The sequence below is a fragment of the Ictidomys tridecemlineatus genome, chromosome 9 (genome assembly GCF_052094955.1).
Source record: "Ictidomys tridecemlineatus isolate mIctTri1 chromosome 9, mIctTri1.hap1, whole genome shotgun sequence".
Taxonomy (NCBI): domain Eukaryota; kingdom Metazoa; phylum Chordata; class Mammalia; order Rodentia; family Sciuridae; genus Ictidomys; species Ictidomys tridecemlineatus.
The window spans coordinates 63567748-63592544 of record NC_135485.1 but is presented as its reverse complement, the minus strand read 5'-3'; the positions used below and the strand labels follow the sequence as shown (position 1 = coordinate 63592544).

Genomic DNA, 24797 nt, shown 5'->3' with positions numbered 1-24797 from the left:
TGCAGTTGTACCTCCATGGTAGAGCGCTTACCTAGCATGTTCGAAGCACTTGGTTCAATCTCCAGTACCACATAAAAGTAAATAAAGGTATTGTGTCCACCTACAACTACAAAACTAAAAAAAAAAAAAAGACTAGAATAAAAATACTCTGGTCTTGGTGAAATGATAGACCCATAGGTGAAAATCAGTGAAAAAATATTGAGTACAAAAACAACCATATACATATATAAATATATAGTAAATTTTTTGAGAGGGGTACAAAGGTTATTCAACAGAGAAAGGATAGGACAATCTTTTAAACAAATAGTGTTGGGATATCTATATGTCAAAATACCAATCTACCTGCTGGGCATGGTGGCAAATACCTATAATTTCAGCTGTTCACAACACTGAGGCAAGAAGAACTCAAGTTGGAGGCCAGCCTGAGCAACTTAGCAAGACTGTCTCAAACTAAAAAGGGTTAGGGATGTGGCTCAGTGGTAGAGCCACCTGGCTAGCATGTCTGAGGTTCTGGATTCAAAATTAAAACATGAACCTTAACTCATATACCAAAGTTAACTTAAAATGGATTGTGACTTAAATGTAAAACATAAACTACTAAATATCTGTAAGAAAATCCTGATACTTTGGCTTAGGCAAAGATTTTCTTGAATATTAAAAAGTATAATCCTTAAAAGAAAATTGAAAATATTAGACTTATGAAAATTTATTTACTCTTCAAAAGATATTATGAAAATTTAAATAGTCATAAACTGTGAAAAATATTTGCAAAACACATCTGACAGGGCAACAAACAAATATCTAGAATATATAACATCGAGAAAGCAACCAACTTTCCAAAATATGGGCCTAAGAATTGAACCGACATTTTACCTAAGGAGATAAATGAAAAACAAGGGAGATGAAAATGTACTCCACATCATTAGCCATCAGGATAATGCAAATAAAAATGAAAGATCACTACACACCTTAGCTATTTCAAACAGAAAACAAAACCTGACATTACCAAGTGCTGAGGAGGAGGTAGAGCAATTGGAATTTTTGTACTTTGGAGTCGGAATGCCAAACGGTACACTTTGTAAAAAGTTTTGGCAGTTTGTTATAAGGTTAAACATACACTTACTGTATGACCCATTGTATGGATATAGCATATTTTTATTTACCCACTTAGCAGTCACCAGACTTTAAGGAATTTTTTTTTCCCTTTGGGCTATTATGTTATGAAGTTTGTGTACAAATTTTAGTGTGGTCATGTTTTAATTTCTCTTGCTAATATGCCTAAGAGCACCACTGGTTATAGTTAACCCTGTTAAACTGTTTTAGGAGCTGCCAGGCTGTTTTTCTAAGCATATGTACTAGCTTTATTATTTAGCATTCTCACCAACAGTGAATGAAGGTTACAATTTCCCCATTCTTGCCAGAACTTGCTGTCTTCTTTATTATGGCCATCCTGGTTGGTTAGAAGAGACATTTTTACAGTGATTTGATTTGCATTTCTTAGATGGCTCATGATGCCAAACATAGTCATTTGGGGCTGTTTGACTATCTCCTATGGTAATTTCTACTTATTCTTTACCCATTTTTAAAATTTTGGTTATTGAGTTATAGGAGTTATTAGTGTATTCTGGACTCAAATCCTATATGAGAAATGGTTTCCAAAATTTCTTTTCACTCCATTCGTAGTCTTTAAAATTTTTTTTAAATATTTATTTCTTTAGTATTTAGGTGGACATAGTATCTTTATTTCACATTTATGTGGTGCTGAGAACCGAACCCAGTGTCTCACGTATGCTAGGCGAGTGTGCTATCACTTGAGCCACATCCCCAGGCCCAGTCTTTCACTTTTTTTTTTTAAGCTTTCAGCGGACACAACATTTTTGTTTGTATGTGGTGCTGAGGATTGAAACCGGGCCACACGCATGCCAGGTGAGCAAGCTACCGCTTGAGCCACATCCACAGTCCTCTTTCACATTTTTTAAAAAATATTTTTTTAGTTGTAGATGGACACAATATTTATTTATTTTTATGTGGTGCTGAGGATTAAATCCCAGTACTCCACATATGCGAGGCAAGTGCTATACCACTCAACAACAGTCTTACATTTTTGATATCTCCTTGAAACATGTAAATATGTTTTTAATTTTTATGAAGTCCAATTTCTATTGTTTCTTTTCTTTTTTTGGTGTCTTAGCTAAAACACAAACACCTAATCCAGTTCTATTTTCTTCTAAGTTTTATTTATTTATTTTTGGTGATGCTGGGGATTGAACCCAGGGTTTTGTGCATGCAAGGCAAGCACTCTACCAACTGAGCTAAATCCCCAGCCCCTTCTTCTAAGTTTTATAGCTTTACCTCTGACATTTAATTCTTTGATTCATTTTGAATTGATTCTTTTGCATGTGGATATCCAGTTATCCCAACTCTATTTGTTGGAAAGTAGGATGGATAAATTTTTTTTAAGAGAATGTTTCTCTCTGAAGGGAAAAAAAGGTGCAGAGTAGAAATTATAACTAATACCTTAATCAAATATGAATATTTTGCTGCAAAGAATGCTATATCAGGTAAAAGGGATATAAAGCAAGTAAATGAGCTAAAAGTAGTAATGGAAACATTCTCTCTCACCTTCAATATTTGCCCAATTTATCCAGCACTGAAAGGAATAACACGAAACACTTAATTTCTTTAAATACAGAATATATTAGTACATTAGTCAAATGTAACAACAAGGAGTAACAGACACTATAGATGTGAACCTTGCTTTAAATAAAGTTCAGGTATAAAACTTCATTTATATAAGCAATAAATAAATGGTGATTTTCAAACAAAAAACCCCATAAGACTGAAACTTCTAGTAATAGGTTCTTGTATAAAATATAACACTGATTATATTTCAAAACATATGTCTCTGAGGTAGAATAAACAAATACATCAAGACAGACTTTTTAAGGGGAATTTCAACTTTTACTTTGTAATTATTATTATTATTTTTTCCGGTGGCATTGGGGATGAAACCTAGGGGCATTTTACTACTGAGCTATCTCCAACTCTTATTTTGGGGGGGTGGTACCAGGGATTGAGCTCAGGGGCACTCGACCACTGAGCCACATTCCCAGCCTATTCTGTATTTTATATTTAGAGACAGGGTCTCACTGAGTTGCTTGGTGCCTTGCTGTTGCTGAGGCTGCCTTTGAACTCGCCACCCTCCTGTCTTAGCCTCCCTAGCTGCTAGGATTACAGGTGTGCATCACTGCGCTCGGATCTTTTTTTATTTTTTGCGACAGGGTCTAAGAAGCTGAGGTTGACCTCAAACTTATGATAGTCTTCCCTCCGCCTTCCAAGTTGCTGGAATTACAGGACTGTACCACTACACCCAGCAATCTTTTGTAATTTAAAATTTTATATTAGCATTAACTTTACTTTGTGACACTCAATGACAAAAAAAGACATGTTTTATAAGGCAAGTGAGTAATATGTTCTTGTTTCTTTTATCCATTAGCATGCTCCTTTTTGTGAAAATTAGGTACCTGCATGCTTTTCTACTTATCTTTTCAAATGTGTGAGAGAGTGGAGAAAATTATTCTTAACATGCTTTCCACCTTTGGATTTAAACTCCTAAATTTCTGAGGGACAAATACCATTATGTAATTAAGACAAATTTTCCATATCCATTGTCTAAATAGACCATTATTTTCTAGTTTATTAATCACATGCTATGATTCTATTAGTCAATCAATATTAGTATGTTTGATTATTTTAGTCTCCCTGAAAACACATCTCAGAAAGAACAGAAGTTGAAATAAAGGCTTCTTCCCAGTCTCTGATGAGCACTGGGTTCTTCCAACAGGAGTCAAGTGGTAAAGTATTATATTATTCAAAAGAAATATTTCAAAATCCAGGGACTTGGATAGTAAAAACCACATCACCTTTACTCTTCCCAGACTGCATTTTCCTGCTTGGATATAACACAAAGAACAATCTCATGGTTCACATACTTACCTTCTGTCTGACAAAGTTTTTCTATTTTAGGGTACCCCGGGACAAGGGGATCTTTGTGGTAATTGCTTTTTACTTTAGCCTAATGTTCAAAGCACAACTTAACTTCCATTTTTAAATATGAAATATAAAGTATTTTGCTAACATTCTTAAGAATTATAAACCAAAGCTCTTTAAGGAAATGTAGTTAGTTAGCAAAGGAGCCCATGTTTGGGTGATTCTGAATGGTTGTTACTCTTTGAACAAGTCAAAAGTGTATCAGTTCAAATCACTCTTATAGGAATAACTTCAAAGATAGCACCTGTTGGTGGTCTGTTCTGACAGACTTACTACTTTGTACAGTTTGGAAAACTCAAATGCTATGGGCCATTCCAAGACATGAGCAGAGTTTATAATAATATTCAGTAAGTCAAAATTGCAAAGTTGTCTACTGTGCAGAATGGTCAATTTATAAAATATGGTAGAGTGAGCTTTAAAAAAAATGTTGACCAAATATTCTTAAGAAAAATGGTAATATGTTTTAAGAGCTCTCATTTTAATGAATATCCATCATTACTTAGCAAATGTCTAAATTTATTGGTATTAGTGAAAGTTAAACATTTGTAATCCTGTAAAGACCGTGTTTCTTTGACAAAGTCTTCCTTTCAGTTCTTTCTGAATGGTGTCTTAAAGAGTACTGAGCTACATCTTTAGCTCTGATACTTAAGAAACACATTATTATATCCTTTAGTAGCTTTACAAAATGATTGATGGCACAAACTTCTCCATCAAAGAGATGCTCATTTAAATCTACAAAAAGATAAGTATGCCCAGAAAGCTCATGTAATATTTTCTCCTGAAGATACAATTCCCTGTGTTTAGGAACTAGTTCAAAAACTACCATTCTTGAATGGGTTCTTAGAACTTGTTCACAAATATTTATTATCTGACATAGACTTTCTGAAGGAAAATGCAAACCATTCTTCTTTTTAACACATAACAGTGAACCAATTTTAGAGGCTTTAAGATCCGATGCATACAGTGCACTGATACAGTCTTCACAAGTTAAAATAGCTGATAACCTACTTGCAATATAACCAGCACAACAGGTAAGACTTCGCTTTTGATCTGACAGGTCTAGTAATGCCTCACTTAGTGAACAATTAGACCAGTCTTGACAAATATCTTCTTTGTGAAAAAGCGACTTCATAACCCTGACACCATACTGACGTTGAACTGTCCAGAGGGCCAAATCTTTTCTTCGAGCAACTGAAATGTCAAAGATGCTTACTTCACTTAGAAAAACTTCATCTTGAAATCTGTATCTGGTCTCTAAATTCTGGTAAGCTTTTTGGAATGCCATGCAGGTAAAGCTGGAGCTGGGTACTAATACCTGCCTAAGCATCTTTAGAAATAATTCCAGATGGTCTTGACTGAATTTGTAAGTCAGGAGATAAGGGAAAGGCATGACTTTTGGGAAAACATAATTTTGGTAGAGCCATTTTAAGCTCTCAGCATTAAGCAAAAATCCCAGGAACCCTAATTTCCGCTTACCTTTAAGGATCTGATTATTGCTAGTGTCAGATAATGTAAGAAAAATAGTCTTGGCTTCAATTAATACATGATTTATTTTACTAAAAGTTTCAGGTAACAGAGGTCCTTTAAGACCCTTTCCATAACAGTTTCTGCTATTAAAAACGTCAAACAGGTTGTTAATTAAACGTAAAAAATGGATAGTACCAATACAGTTTTGAAAAGGAGGAAGGCCCACTGACAGCAAATATTCTAATGCGCTGGCTACACTCTCACTAAAGAGTTGAGCAGCACCATTCATTTTCAATACATGATTTTTCAAATTTGCATGTTTTCTTGGGATTCCCTTCATATATGATAATTCCTGTTCTCCTAGAGCTACTAATTCCACAAGGTGCTGCCAATGTGCTGTACCATTAATAAATTGAATGCTTTGAAAATTCTGAAATGCATTTCTTATTAATCTCAGCAAGTGGCAAGAATCAAAGAAGTATGCAATCTGTTGACTAGAAGATGAAGGATGCTGAAATGTACACTTCATGTTGTCTCCATCAATATGTATCCCCAATGCTTTTGCCATTTGAACACTGTGAGCTGTAGCATCAGACGTAACAGCCAGAACTGTGATCCCTATGTCACTCAGTTTGCCAATAGTCAGACGAAGCAGCTGAGCTTGCAAGTATCCAGATGTTCTGTTTACAAAAAAGTAACCGAGAGGGGTTCTCCAATGACCAAAAATACCCACTGCCATTAACAAAATGGTTTCTGAGGCAAGTGGTGTTTCATCAGCATCAAGTTTCCCAAGACCAAAGTCCATAAACCCTTGCAAACTGTTACTGCTGGGATCCCACTGAAGTTGTTCCTTGAGAGAGATACCTTTTATGATCAGTGAACAGTACTGATATAGCTGGTCTCCATTCTCTACTCTTTGTTGAAGAAAAGAAAAAATATTGCTGTTGAAACCTGGACTGGGTTTGCATTTGGATAACTACCTAGAAAATATAAAATTAAAACACAAACTTAAATAAGGAAATAAAAAGAAAAAAAGGAACAAGACTTAAATGTTACTAAATGTTACCTCAAATCCCTGTAGAAATAAAAGTCAAGTATCCAAATTATACATTTCAAGAAGATATTCATAGATACAATGAAATAATAAAGAAACACAAACTAGGATCTTAATATGAAAACATACATTATTTTTCTCATTTCTTCCCTTTTTTTTGGTACTGGGGATTGAACCCAGGGTTGCTTAACTGCTGAGCCATATTCCCCAGTCTTTTTTATTTTTATTTTGAGAGAGGATCTAACTATTTTCTTAGGGCCTCTATAAATTGTTGAGATTAACTTTGAACTTTCAATCCTCTTGCCTCAGCCATCTAAGTCACTGGGATTACAAGTGTGTACCACCATGCCTGGCTCATTTACTCTTCAAATAGTATACATATCAATTATCTAGCATGTTCTGATCAATCTTTTTACAATATGGATAGTAAACCAATCTTGTCTGTACATTTAACTGAAAGAAGAAACTGAAGAAAGTGGGGGAACCTTTGAGTACATCTAGTTTATCTACCTCATTTTACAGATTAGGAATGTGGGAAAAGGGAGTGGTTGAGCAACTTTGCCTGTATTGTGCTATTAGTTATGGACAAATTTGAAACCCAACTTTCCTGATACCCAGTCCTTCGGTGCTTTGCTCACTCCTTGCAGCCTCAAAATTACACTGTAAGAAGCTTTAAGGTATCTGCATGTGTTGGTTCTTATACAACGTACCTGCATTATTACCTTAGGAGCTGTTTCATAGTACCCTGAACTTCCCAGCTACTAATCAGTCCTTCCTATTATTGTTAGTGTCCAGAATTCTTCTTTCTTATAATTTACTAAAATTTGTTTCCCAGAAAGAAAGCAGCCATATTTATTTCCGTTGTGATTTTTCCTTTGACTCATGTGCAATTTTATTTTATTTTGGGGGTACTGGGAATTGAAGCCAAGGGTGCTCTGCAACTGAGCTACACACCCAGTCCTTTCTTATTTTTTATTTTGAGATAGGGTCTCACTAAGTTGCCCAGATTGACCTAGAACTTGCAGTCCCATCTCAGTCAAGACAGGGCTTTCCAAATAGTTTAGTTGCAACCTAGAAGTTTTGTAAATAAAACTCCTACCATGCACTTTCACATACAAAGAAATATAACCTATACTCTAATGGCAATTATGATACAATAAATTGATTTCGGGCACAGATGGTTTTGATATAGATGCAGTTATAGGATGCAAAAGACATTTTGATAACTATTTAGGAGACAAAAGTATATATCAGTTGTTAATATTTTAAAATACAACAGAAATAGTAACACAGTGAGAAAACAGAGTAATGCTACAGCCCATTAGTATGTTGGAAACCCTTCACAGGTATGTCATCAAGTTTTAACTGTTTAAAATTATTTTACATTAGTATTCTCAAATGAACATCAAGATGTAAATGTGCTGCATATGCAAGAGTATGCATTGAAACTACTTCATGTCTCTCTGTAAAAGTTTTATTTTAAATGGGATTTTAAAAAAATGCCTTGTTCGGTTGGGCTTGTTTTCTAAATGAAAATCTAAATAGTATCTTAATGTCCACAGGTACTAGAATAGTGTCTTGAAAATCAGGAAGAGGGCTGGGGATGTGGTTCAAGTGGTAGCGCGCTCGCCTGGCATGCGTGCGGCCCGGGTTTGATCCTCAGCACCATATACAAACAAAAGATGTTATATCCGCTGAAAACTGAAAAATAAATATTGAAGAATTCTCTCTCTTTCTCTCTCACTCTTTCTTTAAAAAAAAAAAGAAAAGAAAAGAAAATCAGGAAGATAGATAAGTAGACTGGATTTATTTTGTGAAGGTACATCTAAGAGTTAAACCAAGAGTGTAAGTTACAGCAGCATAGGAGGCAACTGATTTTTCTCAAACTTTCTTCTCTCCCAAAACTGGAGGAAAAAAATTCTGAACATAAAAAATTACATTCTTTTCCTTCTTTTAAAAAAATTATTATTTAAAAAAAGTGTAAAAAAATTTAAAAAAAAATCGGTTAATATTTCAGGGAGTCTAGGAAACTAGATATGTATGCATACCTAGATGTAGTTTTCAAAAATTATACTGGGTTTATTTTTTTTTTTTCATTTAATGTTGGGAGTCATTTTTCCATGTCTTTAAATATTAGCCTACAATCACATGATTAAGAATATTAACTGGGCTGGGGATGTGGCTCAAGCGGTAGCGCGCTTGCCTGGTGTGCGTGCGGCCCGGGTTCGATCCTCAGCACCACATACCAACAAAGATGTTGTGTCCGCCGAGAACTAAAAAATAAATGTTGGAAATTCTCTCTCTCTCTCTCTCCCCTCTCTCCTCTCACTCTCTCTTTAAAAAAAAAAAAAAAAATATTAACTAAACCATGTTAAAAAACATTTAGGTTGTTTTAATTTTTTAGACAATATAAATAGTGCAATTACATATTAAACACACTTATTTATGTCATTTGTGTAATTTGTAGGAATAGGATGCAAAGATAATTTATGCATGAATTGGGATAAATTAACTCAACTTTAATAGGAAATTAAAATCAAATTTTGGATCTCAAGTGCACATAATTGGGTGTGCACATTTGAAACTATCCTTCAGAAAGTTCCCACCAATTTTAATTTATATTCTCATCAACATACTTTTAATTAACTAATATCTAGAAGCTTCGTTATGGAATGATTATACAAAGTTAGCTGGGTGGCTTAAAACTACTTGGGGAAAAAAGGAGTCCTAGAACTCTGTAATACTATCTATTTTTCTGTAAGACTATAAGCTCTTCCCACCATTTTGTTTATTTCTGAGACTCACTGCATCCAATCTATATGAGAAGTTAATTTGTTAAACTGCAGTGAATATGAACAAAGAAAATTAGAAACAGAGGAATATAATTAAGGAACAAATGTTCTATCACTGTGTAACTATGACCAAAATCACACTAAGTGTATCATTATTATAACAAGGAAATCTAAGGACATGATGACATAATTCAAAGAATTTTTGAAAGTAAGCTACCTTAAAGACCCAAAGCCCTGGAATTAGAAAAATTACTGTTCTGAGAAGGCTGTGGACATAAATAATTCAAAGAGAATTAAAAAAAGGGTCCAATATCAGCACAGAAAAAAATTATTAAGAGATATGTTTGATGAAGGTAAGCATTAGAGAAAGACAGGTGACAATCAGAAATCAGTGAGATGTACCTACCTAACCAAGATTTTAAAAAATTTAAGGCTGGCTTGGTTTGTCCTCATCTAACATTAACCATCTATTTGTTTTTTCCATCCAAAAAAACCTAGTTTTGAAAACCCTTCTGGTGCCACATTTTCCAAGTAACTTGTTTTTTTCTGTCCTCTAAGATGACTGTGAACATTTCCTCTTTCCACCACTGCTTTTGTCAAGATCATCAATGACTTCTAGTTTGCAAAACCCAAGAGTCAATTCTCTGTCCTCATCTTACCTGATCTGATCTCCCAGCAGCATTTGACATAGTGGACTACTCCCTCCTTGAAATACTTTCTACCCTTGGCTTCCAGGCCATCACAACCTCCTGGTTTTCCTCCTGCCTCACTGGCCGATCCTGATCAATAAATATTTATTGAATAAATATTAAATATAATGGTTATAAAGATCTATTACTTAAAGCACAGCTGTCTTAAAATATAGTTTTTTAAATGGAATTGTAATAAAAAACAAATGTTTGACCTTCCAGATTTTCTAGGATAAAATCTAGGTATCAGCAAAATTTTATCAAGAAATAGATTGGAGAAAAAAAAAAGTCTAGGCTGGGGGTGTAGCTCAGTGGTAGAGCACCTACCTGTCTTGGCTCAATCCCCAGCATAGCACAAAGTAAGTCTGGGAGGTTATTTACCAAACTGTTAAGAGTAGTTACCTTATGAGATTAGGGAAGGAGAAAGATTAGAGATGTTTTTCATTTTCTAGTATTTAAATAATTATTTACTGTTTGAATGTTTAATAACAAGCATGCATTACTATAACCCTAAACAATGTAACTTAGTTACAGCCAAAGTATCCAAAGAAATAAGTAATGGCATTAGTGGAATTATAAATATAAATGTGCCAGGTTACAACAAAGACTACAAATACCAAACTCCCATGAAGAAAGAAAAGCATGAAATAGAACTACTAGGAAAGACTTAATCTAGCTAGGTATTGGTACAGAACTATAGGGAAGGAAGAAAAACATAGAAAATAAAGATGAGAAGTCATGTGAAAGGTCTTACACAGACCATCATGAAAAACCAGTAAGGAATGCTTTAGGTAAAATTAATATGGGAGAGGACTGAACTTAAAAAGGTATAAGACAAGAAATATAAACAAAATGTCTATAAATATGTCTGCTAAGTGATTGACATTTGTAAATAGGTATAACACCAAGCCTATATGATAACCTCACACTAGGAACAGAGTTAGTTTTATTATACAAATATTCACCTCAATGTATGAAATAGCAATTATAACCAAAAAGTCAAAATAATATGAATGTCCAATGGTTAGATAAGGGTTAAATAGGGTAGGACCAACTAATATTATACAGCTATTAAAATTTACCTAGGAAGAGTTCAAAATAACAGATAAAAGGCATAAATAATAAAGTGATACAGAAGTTTATGTAGAAAAGATCATAACTATGTAAAACCTAATAAATCTATGCACATAAAAAAGACTATAGGAAATACTCTAATGATAATTGTATATGCTGTGTAGAAAAAAAAAGTATTCATTTTTTTTCTTCCTTTTCTCTCATTTCCTATTTTTTAATTTTTTTTTTTTTTTTGGTATGTAGGAGAATCTTCCTTCATTTCTTAAAAAAGAAAGTCTGTTAAACTAGTGATAAAAAAAGAGCCAAGATTGAACATTAAATTTGTAAGACATTACTAGAGAATCATTGTTATTCACCTCATTTATAATTGTCACACTGACAATTATAAATGTATCTATATATTCTGAGCACAAAACCTGAGAAGATATTTACTAAAATCTGGTCCCTGAACAACTTGCAGTGGCAACAACAGCAGTGCTTACAGAAAATGCAGATTTTTTTTGTGCTTTGCCTTTAATAAATTGTATTAATCAGAACTGTGAAAGATTTTCCAAAATAGTGAGATATTAGAACTACTAAAGTGTACTAGAAATTTCAATATTTCAAGATTCAAATTTTACTACCCAGAGTGTCTGTAATATTTGAGACGCAAAAACCTTTGTCAGCCTATGTGTCCTCATCTTGTGGGTGAAAACACTGCTGTTGTGATAATATGCAAATACTACCTAGAAGTTTTTAAACAGAAAATGGAGTAATTAATGGGAGTATAGATACTAATAGGCTTAATGTACAAAATTCAATAAAAGAACAATTTATTTGTTTCATTTAACATCCAAAAATTAATTACTTACGTTCTGAGGATAGAAGAATGAGGCAGTTTAAGAATCTTTCTTACATAATCATAGACTTTGCTACTACACAAATAGAGTGTACATGCAAATTGTTTCATTTCGGTGGAGTACTCAGCTGTTTCTCGCCAATTATACATCTCCCAATTAAAATCTGTTAAAATAACATTTATTGTTATAATAAAAAATGGGATAATAAATTTTCAAGTACATATCACAGTATTTGGATACAAAAATGACTGGACATGAAAATTCGAATACAAATAATCACATTTAAACTGAGTTTGTTCACAAGTTAATATCCGCTCAGGGCACCCTAACCAATTTACCATGCTCATCTCCATCATTCAATAGAAAGAGGGAAGAAAACAGTTTCTATTTAAATCATGTTTTACTATTCATTGGCAGCCAGATAAGAAATTTTTAGAGGAAGAGGGAAGAAAATGAAATACTATATTTCACAAGTATGCCATATGCTCTAATCTTGTACCAAAGACAGTTTAGTAATAAATGATTTTTAAGTAATAACAGCACATTTTTTTGAAGCTTCACATAATGGTAATATCCCACTTTTTTGCAAAAAAAATTTGGGATAAAAATCTGTAATGAACCAGGCATGGTGGCTCACAAGTTCAATGTCAGTCCTCAGCAATTTAAGGAAGCCCTAACTACCTTATAGAGACTCAAATTAAAAATAAAAAGGGCTGGGAATGTAGCACAGTGGTAAAGCACACTTGAGTTCAATTCCCAGTACAAAACAAACAAACAGAAAAACAACATAATACCTGCAACCATTATGAAGTGAAATATGGTAACTGGATCAAATTAAGCCTCTAGAGTATGAGAACATTTTTGTTTTATTTTTACCTGGTTACTATTTATCTGAGAGTGAAAATTAAATGAAGAGAACATTTCTAGGGATAGGGTATTATTCAGATTGAAAAGATCATCTTGCCTAACAGTGAAAGAGAAAAGGAAAAAAAAAATCTTCTGTTCCTGTGGAGATTCCGATTCTTACTTCAGTTCCCCTCTCTTGGGGTAACATAGAATATTCTCCCCTATTTTTCTAGAAATAGGAATAATTCTTTCACCAGAATATAAATCTAAAATCTCTGCTACTTTCAAAGAATAAGTTGGCAAATCTTATTTTACCCCTCTTCCTGGTTCAATAGAAGACTAAGTAGTCTTTCCATGGATTTACATATCTATAGAATATTTTAGGGAAAAAAAAATTGGGAGACTCATATAATTTCCAAGCTCAAAGACACTTTTGCAAATTATCTAGGTCAACTCTATTGCAACAGGACTTTGGTAATAAATTATGTAGCAATTAAAACTGTTTAGAAACCAGGGGCAGTGGCACATGCCTGTAATCCCAGTAACTTGGGAGGCAGAGGCAGGAGCATCACAAGTCAATGGCCAGTCTCAGCAACTTAAGGAGACCCTCAGCAATTCAGGAAGACCCTGTCTCAAATTTAGAAAAAAAAAAAAAAAAAAAAAAGAACTGGGGATGTAGTTCAGTGCCCCTGCATTTAATCCCCATTACAACAAATAAACAAACAAAAAACCTGTTTATAAAGAATCTGCAGTAGCATAGGTCAAAGGTATTTCAAATAAAGTTCAGAAAGTTGTATAAAACCATACGATTTCATTTCTCAGTAGTAGTATTATGCATTATTTTATCATTTAAATACTTCTCTGCTTTTCCTATAATAAATGCTATTTTTATAACTGGAAGAAATATAAAAGGACTTCAAGATTACTTTTCATTCTTCTTGTTTAAACTACGAGGATTTTTTTTTTACTTCCCAGTAGAAAGCATGTTTTTATAAGTAATGGCAAATTAAATATTTAATGGTATTCAGGAAAAAAGTTATTTCATAAATATTACAGGAACTGGGGGAGATACCTGAAAATTGTGCTCTTAGGAGACACTCTGTTTCTTCAGAAAGTAGTTTTTCTTCTACAAGTGAATCAATTAACTGTAGGCCCTTTCTTTTCTTGATCATCTTGTAGTTTTTTACAGAGATAAGTCTTCTTTTAGACACTTGTAACATTTGTTGCACCTCAGCCAGTTTCTCAGCACCTCCTGTCCAGGGCCTCCTTAAACTATAGTTATGGTCCTCACTAGCAACTTCTTGAGAATTGTCTGGAAGTGGTTGTTTTAGGATTTTCTGTCTTGCTTTACCTTTAAGGTGAACACCCTGAAGAATCTATGACAGAAATATAAAAATACAGTTATTTTAGAAATCATCAAGCATGAGATTATCTGTAAAAATAGCACTAAACACAAAACATGCACCTGGTGGCTGTGGAGAGTTAGATGTGAAGGAAAGAGTCATAAACTCTGAATTTTTAAAATATGTAGTATACAGAACAATGCACAAGGTTGTGGTTTGTTTATTCTTTGCACCTATATAGAAGTATTAATGTGATGCTGAAGTTTCTGAAGTAACTAACTATAGAAAGGTGGTAGTAATTTGGGAAGGCTTCCTGGAAGTGAGTTTTAAATAGTTCTTTGAAAGAACAATAATATGGATTAAGGGAGGGGACAGGAAGTTATTTGTGGAAAAAAAGAAGGCAGGGAGGGAACAGAGGCTTTGGAATCAGGACTGACCTTTGAATCCCAGTTCCCTTACTCATTAGCTGTCATTTAAACTCCACAATACCTGTGTCCTCATGTGTGAAATGTGGATAAAACAGGGTTGTCTTGAGGATACAATAATATAATTTGCATAAATCTCCTGTTCTAATGCCAGGCCATCAGTGGTCTCAATAAATAGTAGTAATTATTGATTTCATACAAAATTATGAAAGCAGATGTCAGTTTATCAAATTGGAAGTAAGTAAGTATATGTGGTTTGAAAGAATTCAGGGCAGGCAGAAATACATAGATTAATTAACAGGAAGCTCATGGAACATATGAATTTGACATCAACTACTTGGGGAATGAGATAAACAACACTGAAAGAAGGAGACTCCAATGCGTTAAGAGGAAGATAAAACTAATGTCACAATAGAAGTCAAGAGCTAGGCAAGGTGGTACATGCCTGTAATCCCAGCAGCATAAGAGGCTGAGGCAGGAGGAATTCAACTTCAAAGCCAGAGTCAGCAACAGCAAGGCTCTAAACAACTCAGTGAGACCCTGTCTCTAAATAAAGTACAAAATAGGGCTGGGGATGTGGCTCAGTGGCCGAATACCCCTGAGTTCAATCCCTGGTACTCGCCCCACCACCACACACAAAAAAGTCCATGGCCAAAACAAAAACAAAACTAATGTCAGAATAGAAGTTAAGAGCCAGGAACGGTGGAGCACACTGGTAATCCCAGAGGCTCGGGGGAGAATCTCAAGTTCAAAGCCAGCCTCAGCGACCCTGGGGCACCAAGCAACTGGTGAGACCCTGTCTCTAAATAAAAATAGGGCTGGTGAAGTGGCTCAATGCCCCTGAGTTCAGTCCTCAGTACGCCCCCAACCAAAAAAAATAAAAGAATAGAAGAGACTATCACAGATTATGCAAAAAGTGAAAACCATGTTGAAAGGTTACAGTTAAAGGGTAAAAAGATAAAAACAATAAAAAGAAACAAAAATGTAATGTCAATATGGATGACTCATTCACAGAAACTCTCTCATTTTCTATATATTTCTTCCTTATACCAATGCTATTAATTAGGTATATGTTTGATCAAGATCAATAACATTACTAGGAAGAGCCAATAATGAGCACTTATTCAACAAAAGCCTGATTTTTAAGACTGCTTATACCTACTAGTTGATTTTTGTGATTAAACTTTTTCAAAAGCTCCAAAGCAGAATGCTATTATTACATATAGACTAAAAACAACAAAAAGAAAATTAATTTTTAAAGCGTTCAAAATCCATTACAGGATTTAATACTTGGGATGTTCTCACCTCTGCAAATTCTAGCTGAAATGTGATCTGCCTTGATTTTTTTCAAGGCTCTGTAAAATTTAGCTTTGTTTGCAACTGGATTTAAGTACCTTGTATAGAGAAACAGAAGGCACAGCTCCTTTTTTCAGCTTTCTTCTTATGCCATAGGACTCAAAATCACTTTCTTGAAAATGTTTAGAACATAGTATAGCACCTGGTCCTGGAATCCAAATCTTTTTGCTTCTGGGGTCCACACGATTAACAGCTCTGATCCATTTTGAGCGTTGTATGGTATCAGCTGGAAATCTACAGCAATCATATTAAAGTGCCATTAACATGAAGATACTATAGTAATACTACAGTAGTATTTTTATATAAACTCATTTCTTAACTGCTGTCTATAAATATAACATCCAGTCAAGTAAGTTTAATTTATTTGATTTGTTTTGAAAGTTCTTTGATTTCTTTTTATGAATTCAGAAGTTCAACAGATAAGTACTTATGTGTTTTAGTTTAATGAGGACAGTTTCTTCTACTTTAAGAGAATCTATTGTCTTTAAATGGTTGAATAATACATGTGGGTGATGACTTTAAATCATGTTCACAAATGCTTTGGCACTCCTCCCTTCAATTATCTTTCAATTCTAATTCTATCTTCTAATTCTCCTCTCCTTGAGTAAGACCAGGAAATACTTTAGCAAAGAATTTTGCTAAAGCAGAAGTGACAGTGAGAAATCAGACACCAGATTATAAAAGGCATAGAAGCTTCCTTCTTTCAACTGAATGCTTTTGCCCTGGGGAAATTATCTGTAGCTTTATAAGCAGTCCTGTGGAGTGGATTTCTTGGGGAGAAATTTAGGCCTCCAGCCAAAGGCCATGGAAATTAGCCTTTTTGAAAACAGATCCTTCAGCCCTAGCCAGGACTTCAGGTAACTGCAATCTTATGAGATACCATCAAATTCATCAAATCCAGCTAATCCACTCCTCAATTTCTAACTCTTAAAAATGTGTTGAGATTATGTTTCCACTGGATTTTGATGTCATTTCCATGGAGCAATGGAAAAAGTACATTCCTTGTCCTGTTTCCCACATTTTTTTAAGGTATCTTTTTTCCCCCTAGCCTTGAACACATATTAAAAAAAAAATGTGTGTGTGTGTGTGTGTGTGTGTATATATACACATATATATATATAAATTAGGTATATATATATATTTCAAATATATGTATTTATGTTTTAAATATGTATATATATATATATATATATATATATATATATATATTCTTGCATTTCTCTTATTTTTTTTTTAATTCCAGCCAAATTAATGTTTGGAAACTTTTGAAATTAACAAAGAAAATCACAAACTAGCCCAGTGCAGTAGTTTATGCCTGTAATCCCAGCTACTCAGGAGGCTGAGGCAGAAGGATTGCAAGTTAAAAGCCAGCCTGTTCAATTTAGCAAGATCTTGCCTGAAAAATTTTAAAAAGAAATAAATAAATAAAAAGGTGCTCAATGGCAGAATGCTGGCTTCAATTCCTAGCACTGAAAGAAAAGAAAATCCCAAAACTAATCTTTTTGTACCTTCCTGTTGGATTCATCTTGGAAACAGACTTATACATGGTGTATGCCTACATATAACTTTTGCATATTTTAATATTTAAAAGCACACAGTTATTAGGTATTGAGACTGGTGAAAATTTCCTCAGATAATGGTTAGAAACAGAATGGTAAAACAACTCTGAGATACTCTAAATTATTTTAAGAAAGAACATGGAATTGGAAGGCTTATATTTAAGTGTCAATGACTTTTTAGAAGCTGTGTGGTCTTAGATACATGTTTCAATCTGAGTCTTCTCACAGAGCTGTAATAAGATATACATAAAACTACAAATGAATTCCAAAGCACTTTCTAAAGTGTATAATACTATCCAAAGTTTGTTCTGTCCTAGGAAGAATTAATTCCATTTCTGGGATTTTCATTTTACTGTTCCAGGAAAATAAAGATACTTGAACAAGAGCAAACAGAGAATTGTTTTACAAATAAAGGAAAATCACTTTATATTGAATTCTTACCTAATGGATGTTTATGAAGCATTCTAAAAAGCAGGCTGGTTTACCAAATTATGATTAGACCCATCCCTGATGCTAAGCTTCCCAAATGGTAAACCTGGCAAATACATGGAGTAGCTTGGGACACCTGGAGTCCCAGAGTAGTTACTATAAGTGAACTCCAAAGAGTTTTGTCATCTCTCTCTCTCTCAAAGTATTATAGAAGCATTTTGTATGCATAAAATGCCATGGAAAAGGTTGGCAAATACTGCCGAGTAATGAGTATGACTAATGAGATATAGAGTTCTGAAGAAAATTAAATTGGTAATATCTAATTCTAATTTTAAATAATTTGCCTTGTGATATATGTGTTACAGATTTCAGGGCATGTACTCAGATTTTTACATGGCGAGAGCTCCATGATCAAAAAAAAAAAAAATAGTCTATGTTTACTGGCTTTAGGCAAGTAAACAGAAGATAGCAGTTTAAAAGAGAAGGGGAACCAACTGATCAGTAAAGGTTAGGAAGAATCAAGAAAGCACACAATTAAAACAACAAAAGACCATCCAAAAGACATAGCCCAAACTCCTTAACCTGGCATTTATTCCTATTTATTTCCTAATTATCTTTCCACTCCTCTACATTTTATCTGCACTCTCCATCTCTTTACCTTCTTCCTTGCTGTTCCTACTTAAGCGCTACCCATCTATCACTCCCTGAACCTTTTTTTTTTCTTTTTTGTTACTGACTATTGAACCCCTGAACACTCTGCCACCGAGTTACATTCACATCCACAGGATCTCGCAAAGTTAATGCTCAGGACCTCACTAATTGGCCTTCAAGTTGAGATCTTCCTGCGTCTGCCTCCTGACTTGCTGGGATTACAGGTGTGCACCACCGCGCCCGATATGATGTTGTTTATCTTCTTATTAAATTACTTCCATTAGCTCTCTACATCTTATTAATATTTTAATAGGCTACCTCTCCAGGAGTACGCGTCTTCTATCCGTGAGGATCTACTTTACCTCCTCTTCTACTTCTTGGTGTATCTTTAACATTGATTTGAATGACCTACACCAACCTGCACTATAAATGGGTTCAGATGGGACTACTATGAAATTCTGCTCCCATTCTTGAGCAATATGAAATTTCTTTGACACGACCACATGACCACCCAGAATCGTACCGGCCTGTAGAGCTCGACCAACAATGCCGACAATTTGCAAGGTTAGGCTGCACAGGCCAAAACTGATCAGTACTCAAGCTCTCCAAGAAGCCACGTAGTCTAATGGGGGCGCATGCTTGCAACAGTTTTCCCAACTGTCCTCCCTTCTGATCGCCTCACTTTAAATGAGACCACTCCTTTTGAGTAACCTCACTCAAAATTCATTAGGCAAAGCGCAGTGGGAAAAGATCTGCAATTTGGAAGTAAACATTGAGGAAGAAGTGAGTGAGGAACCCCAACTTCAGACGCTTCTCACTTCCGCTCCCCGCCCCACGACACACACGTCACATCGACGGCGCGACGCAACGCCTGGCCCCGCCCCGCCACGGCCTACGCTCGCCAGGCTCTGCTGCGAGCTTGATGGCGGCGCGGCTGCTCTCACACGCACTGGTGGAAGGAGAGGCCGCGCTCTCGGCTCAGCACAGTGTCTCGGGTACTGCAGCCCACTGCAGAGCAACTTCGGGTCATCTTGTTACATGGGGCTCCACCTCCAGGCTTCCCACGACAGCTTGAATCTCGATAAATTTAGCTCCGCCCGTTGACTCCGCGTCTTCGACCTTTATTTATGAGGGAAGGCGGGCTTTACAGGCGAGGCACTCCCACTCTGCCTGTCTGTAGGCTCACCGGTTGACGCCCTAGCCAATCACAGAGCATGGCGTGTCGTAGAGGCCAATCGGAAAGGTCAGTGGCATTAAGACTTGCTCTTGACCGCTCCTTCTCGGCCTTTGGGTGCGTGGTGGGGTTAGCAGTAACTGGATTGTTTTCCTACTTGGGATCAATCCGGCGCCATCGTGCGTTTTGTGAGGCCAGTTCTGAGAATATGAAGCAGAGAGGAAGGGCCAAAATTGAGGCGAATATGAGGCTTGCGGATGGGACTTCGGGTGCGATCTCTGAAACTGGAGGGTATGTATGGCAAAGGATATGATGGGGACAAATAAAACGTGGTGCCCTACATGTTGAAGACAGAATCTGGGCAAAAGTAAAATGATTTACTGGGCTGCAAATCATTTTCCTTTTACTTAATCTTGTAGTTCTCTGATTCGGAGACAATGTAGGAGATGTTGTCATGGTTGGCGTTAAAAATGTGATTTCGGAGGAGCTTGAGCGAAGAGTATGAAGTGAGCATGCTCTGACTTTTTTAATTCAAAGAACCCCTTTCAGAAAGCTACTTTGCTACGACGAGGGAGTCAAGGAAAAAAGGTAAGTTTTCCTGGGGGTTTGGGAAGCCTTCAGTGCAGTGCAGTAGCAGTCATGGAGGCACTAGAGAAAGGGCAGTCACATCATTTTGGTTGGAAATGGGGCACTCGTAGGTTTCAGAATTTGAGATGGTCAGTTTCCAAGGAAGAAAGAAAATAGGCCAAATGAGGGCATAATATTTTTGTCTTTGAAAAGTATAGCCGTAGCATACCAAGTGGCTCTTTTTTAATCCTGCATCGTGTTGGAGGCCACGTTTAGAAAACAGCAGTGTTAATCTAGCTTACATAATTCCAAATTTCCAGACCTAAAAGATTGATTGCTTCTTTTTTTCCTTTTTGATTATTTGGTCTAGATTCCAGCCAAAAAGATTCGTATCAAGGTATTATTTATTTATATCTACTTTCCATTATAATGTGTTTATTTCTTATCTGAATGAAATTAATAGAGATTTGCTTATGTTTTATTAAAAATTATGGCGTAGAGATAGTTTGAACTTTGGAAAGATTAATATCTGGGGAATGGGCAGAGCAAATGTTTTTTGGCTCTTAAGATGTACAACAAAGACTAGAAGCTGGGTAAAAATATTGGGGCAGTTTGTTGGACTATTATTAATATTGAGTACTATTCTAGTACTCAATGAAGACCTGAATTAGGCTAAATGGAAATAGTAACATTGTTTTAAATTACCTTTAAGGAAAAAATTGGTTGCCTTATATATTTGTAACAGTAAAAGAGATAAGTACCATATAATTAACAGATTTAATGTATACAGTTCAGTTAGACTTTAGTATTTGCTCAGAGTTGAGCAACTATCACTGAACTGAATTTTAGAGCACTTTTTTCTTTTGATATAGTATGGGGTCTGACTATATTGCCCAGATTGGTGTCCAAGTGAGGTTCAAGTGATCCTCCTGCCTCAGCTTCCAGAATTGCCTTGGACTATGGGACCCTTGCCTGGCCCATATGAGAACATTTTTATCACCCAAAAAAGAAACCCCATTCTTTTTAGCTGTATCTCCCCTCTCTCCTGTCCCTCCAGGCAACCAATTTACTTTTCTTTGTGGACTGTTACTGGCTTCTTTAATGTACAATGTTCTCAGAGTTCATCCATGTTGTAACATGTATAGTACTTAATTATGTTTTTATCACTGAATTTTTTCCCATTGTATAGATATACCACATTTTATTTATCCATTAGTGATGTACATTTGTGTTAACAGTATTTTTGGCTATTATGAGTAAGGATGCTGTAAACATTAATATACAAGTTTTACATGGCACGGACTAAGTTTTTTTGGTTTTTTTTTTTTTTTTTTTGGTGCTGGGGATTGAATCCAGGGGCTTGTGCATGTAAGGCAAGCACTCTATCAACTGAGCTATATCCCCAGCCCCATAAGTTTTTGTTTCTACACTTAAGAATGGATTTCTGGGTCATATAGTAATTATATTTAACTTCTTGGAGGAGCTTCAGGACTATATTCCAAAGTTACTGTACCATGTTACATTCCCACTTGAAGTGGATGAGGTTTCCAGTTTTGCCACAAAAATCATAAGCCTCAAGTATTATCCCATTGTGGTGGTTGCCTTTTTTTTTTTTTTTTTTTAGGATTCAAAACTTTGTAGGGAACCCACTAGAGGATGTTCCTTGAGTCCAAAGACAATGTATAAGGTGATTTTCAGTCCTTGGCACATGTGTTTCTGCTATAATGTTAAATGTGTTCCTGAAGAAAAGAACTTAATTTCAGCAAAGTTATTCATTTGAAAGTTTACAGAAAAAAAAAACAGGATTAAGGTAGACTACTCAAAATCTATGTAAATTAAAATCACTTGGGGGGGGCGGGGTGGGGGGGGAGTGATTGCTACCTGAAGAGTGCATTTATGTTCCTACCCAATTTTAGGTAACTTCAAAGCAAAAAAGCCACAGCAGGCATAAAATGGAAGGACTGAGACATTGGGAATGGAAGTGGAGTTCTGGGCTAATGTGTTCTTAAAATGGTTTACAGCTAATATAACCAGTTGAGAGCCTGAAAAAAGAGATGGTGATTCAGGTGGTTTGGGAGCCAGTTAAATATCTGAAGTGAGGGCTGTTTTCTTTCCTGCTTAATTGGATTACAGTGGTCATGGCCCTCCTAGGAAAGATGAAACAAAGTGGTTCTCACATTATTCTGACAGTTTTCTTGAAGAAAAAATTAGATACACGAGAGCATGTATATACAAATAAGCAATCTCCTTTATTAGGTGTATTCTTTGTAGTGTGTGTGTGTGTAGTAATATATATAGTATGTATCTTGCATATGTATATGTAATACATTTATATAAATTACTGAAGTGATGCTGTGTTCTTTTTTGAAAATTTGTAGAACATTTATAAGAAAGTTCATTTTATGGTTAGAGTACTCTACCTTGTGTTCTTTTTTTCTAGCTTTTTCTTTTAATTTTTCTAGGTGGAAGTGGTAATTACTAATTGTAAACAAGTTACTGAGAACTGACTGTTCTATAGTAGAATGTCAGATTTACTTAAATATCATGAGCCTATTTAAAAAAACAATAAAACTCACTTTACAGAAGCCAGAAAGAAGAGGTCACTGCTCTAGATAGTCTCAGAATACTTCAGTATAGGGAAATATTTAATAAAACTTTTTTGTGCCTTTTGTTTTTTAGTGGTGATATTGAGGCTCTCAATTTGTTCATTTGGTTATATGTTTCTTTTAGTGACTTCATATCCAGTGATTAAATCTTTTCACTGCTGTTCACATAATGAACCGTTGTGATTATTGAATACTTAAATGAGGATATGTAAGCCTTATTAAAGATGGTGTTAATTGTAAAAGGCATTGACCATTGCACAAAATAATTTAAAAATACCTCTTTTTCAGGAGATGATGGGAAAAGATGTGGATCTTGGATAAGAAGTCTAGATATGCAGGGAAGGTAGTATATTTTTCTGTTTTATGTCCTGAAACTATAGCAGCAACTTGGAAAAGGAGGATTGTCCAAGTAAAAAATGGATTTGTAAAGACTGGTGTTATCTTATTACCTATTTTATGGTAGAGTTTATTGGCTACATAGGGAAGAATAACAATGCTTATTGATCAGTTACTGTGTACCACGCATTGAGCTAAGCTTGAGGGTTGTTTTTTTAAACCTATTTGTTTCTTATAATAACTCTATAAAAGCAGACATATTTTAATTTCTAAGCCCAGTCTTTTGCTTGTTAAGCATATCTTTTCTTCAGATACTTGGCTAATTCTACTAGAACTTTCCAATTTGTTGTCCTACTATAACTCATTTTTGCTGAATTTTTCATCTTTGAGTTCGCTATGTTTTTTTTTTCTTCAGAAAGTATTTAGAGTTTGAAACTTTTTGGTGACCAAATTTAAATACAGTCCTGAACCTTTTCACTTAATATTTTGCTCTTTGGATACAGATACAGATTTTGTCCTCTTAGTTAACTTTAGTAGGTCAAAATAACAAACTCTTATTATCCCACTGTTTTTGTGGATCACTATTCTGGGAATAGAAGTGAGTTATTTTGGCTCAGTGTGGTCTAATGACATGACAGTCATCTGAAGTCTTAATTTTTGGGAGAATAGGGCAGCTTCTGAGCGCTCTACTTCTTTGCTGGCTAACGTCTAAAGAATTTAGTTCTTTGCCATATGACCCTCTTCATAGACTATGCCTTCCAAACCATAGCAGGTAGCCTCCCCCAGAGGGCAAGATATAAGAATAAAATACCAAGATAGAAACTTTACTTTTAAAACTTGATCTAGGAAGCATATACCATTTCATCTTTCCTCTTCTGTTATTCATGGAGACCAATGCTGGTACATAATAGGAATGGATTATACAGGGGTGTGAATACCAGGAGTTGGTGGTAGGGTATCATCATGGACCCCACAATGATATCATATATATTTTTTTTAACTTTAAATTTATTACATCAAAAGGATTTAGTAGTTGACTCAAGTAAATTAGGTGTATAAGAGCATGTATATCCAAATAAGTAAGTTTTATTATTTCTTGTGCGTATGTAGTAATATATACGTAGTATAAAACTTGCATATGTGTATATGCTACATATATCATAAACTACTGAAATGATTCTGTGTTCCATTTTGAAAATTTCTAGAACATAATCAAATTCATCTTACAGAGTACTTTACCTTGATCATATTTTTTAAACAGCTTTTTCTCTTACTTGTTCTACGTGCATGTGGTAGAAGAAGCTGATGAGAACTATACTATAACTAGAAATTTGGTTTCTTTAACCCAGTATTTTGCTGAGGTGGTACTAATGAAAATGTTAAACATTCAGTTTAGGTTTTTCATTTTTTGGTACTGGAGATACTAGGGGCACTTTACCACTGTGCTACATTTCTAGCCCGTTTTATTTTAAGACAGGACCTCTCTCAGTTGCTGAGGCTGGCCTTGAATTTTCAATCTTTCTCTCTCACCCTCTGGAGC

At 35.1% G+C, this 24797-nt stretch overlaps 3 protein-coding genes across 21 annotated transcripts in view; 1 reads left to right on the top strand and 2 right to left on the bottom strand.

The window, feature by feature from the left end:
* Positions 1-4585: 4585 nt before the first annotated feature.
* On the bottom strand, positions 4586-6322 carry Thap9 (THAP domain containing 9). The gene has a single exon (XM_078020724.1). The coding sequence runs from the start codon at positions 6320-6322 to the stop codon at positions 4586-4588; it is 1737 nt and encodes a 578-aa protein (XP_077876850.1).
* On the bottom strand, positions 5582-19658 carry LOC101971085 (DNA transposase THAP9). 2 transcript variants are annotated; one of them, XR_013425848.1, is made up of 6 exons: positions 19525-19658; positions 15974-16169; positions 13884-14187; positions 11978-12128; positions 10023-10142; positions 5582-6497 (listed from the first exon to the last, which is right to left on the bottom strand). XR_013425848.1 is itself a non-coding variant. In XM_005339318.5 (5 exons), exons 1-5 carry the CDS (start codon positions 19602-19604, stop codon positions 6494-6496), a joined length of 735 nt encoding a protein of 244 aa, XP_005339375.3. In that variant the 5' UTR covers positions 19605-19658; the 3' UTR covers positions 5582-6493. The 2 variants fall into 2 exon arrangements, 1 of the variants encoding a protein (XP_005339375.3); XM_005339318.5 differs by lacking the exon at positions 10023-10142.
* A 20-nt stretch (positions 19659-19678) lies between these two features.
* Positions 19679-24797, top strand: part of Sec31a (SEC31 homolog A, COPII component) — a 76920-nt gene continuing 71801 nt past the window's right edge. For 8 of the 18 annotated variants that reach the window (XM_078021488.1, XM_040292222.2, XM_078021476.1 and 5 more), the window contains exons 1-3: positions 19841-20039; positions 20686-20712; positions 23210-23264. In XM_078021488.1, the coding sequence (XP_077877614.1) occupies positions 20006-20039; positions 20686-20712; positions 23210-23264 (116 nt within the window). In that variant the 5' untranslated portion in view covers positions 19841-20005. Of the gene's footprint in view, positions 19818-19839; positions 20040-20167; positions 20337-20685; positions 20713-23209; positions 23265-24797 lie in introns of those variants that run through there. The other 10 variants (XM_078021486.1, XM_078021485.1, XM_078021483.1 and 7 more) reach the window with 5 other exon arrangements.

What these genes read in the sequence shown, in the direction of transcription:
- Thap9 (XM_078020724.1), bottom strand. Translation starts at nt 6,322, where the DNA reads ATGGACTTTGGTCTTGGGAAACTTGATGCTGATGAAACACCACTTGCC.
- LOC101971085 (XM_005339318.5), bottom strand. Translation starts at nt 19,604, where the DNA reads ATGACCCGAAGTTGCTCTGCAGTGGGCTGCAGTACCCGAGACACTGTG. An exon ending in CGCGGCCTCTCCTTCCACCA is followed by an intron (nt 16,170 to 19,524) that starts GTGCGTGTGAGA and finishes TGATTGCTGTAG; the next exon opens with ATTTCCAGCTGATACCATAC. An exon ending in CCTAAGAGCACAATTTTCAG is followed by an intron (nt 12,129 to 13,883) that starts GTATCTCCCCCA and finishes TTATTTTAACAG; the next exon opens with ATTTTAATTGGGAGATGTAT.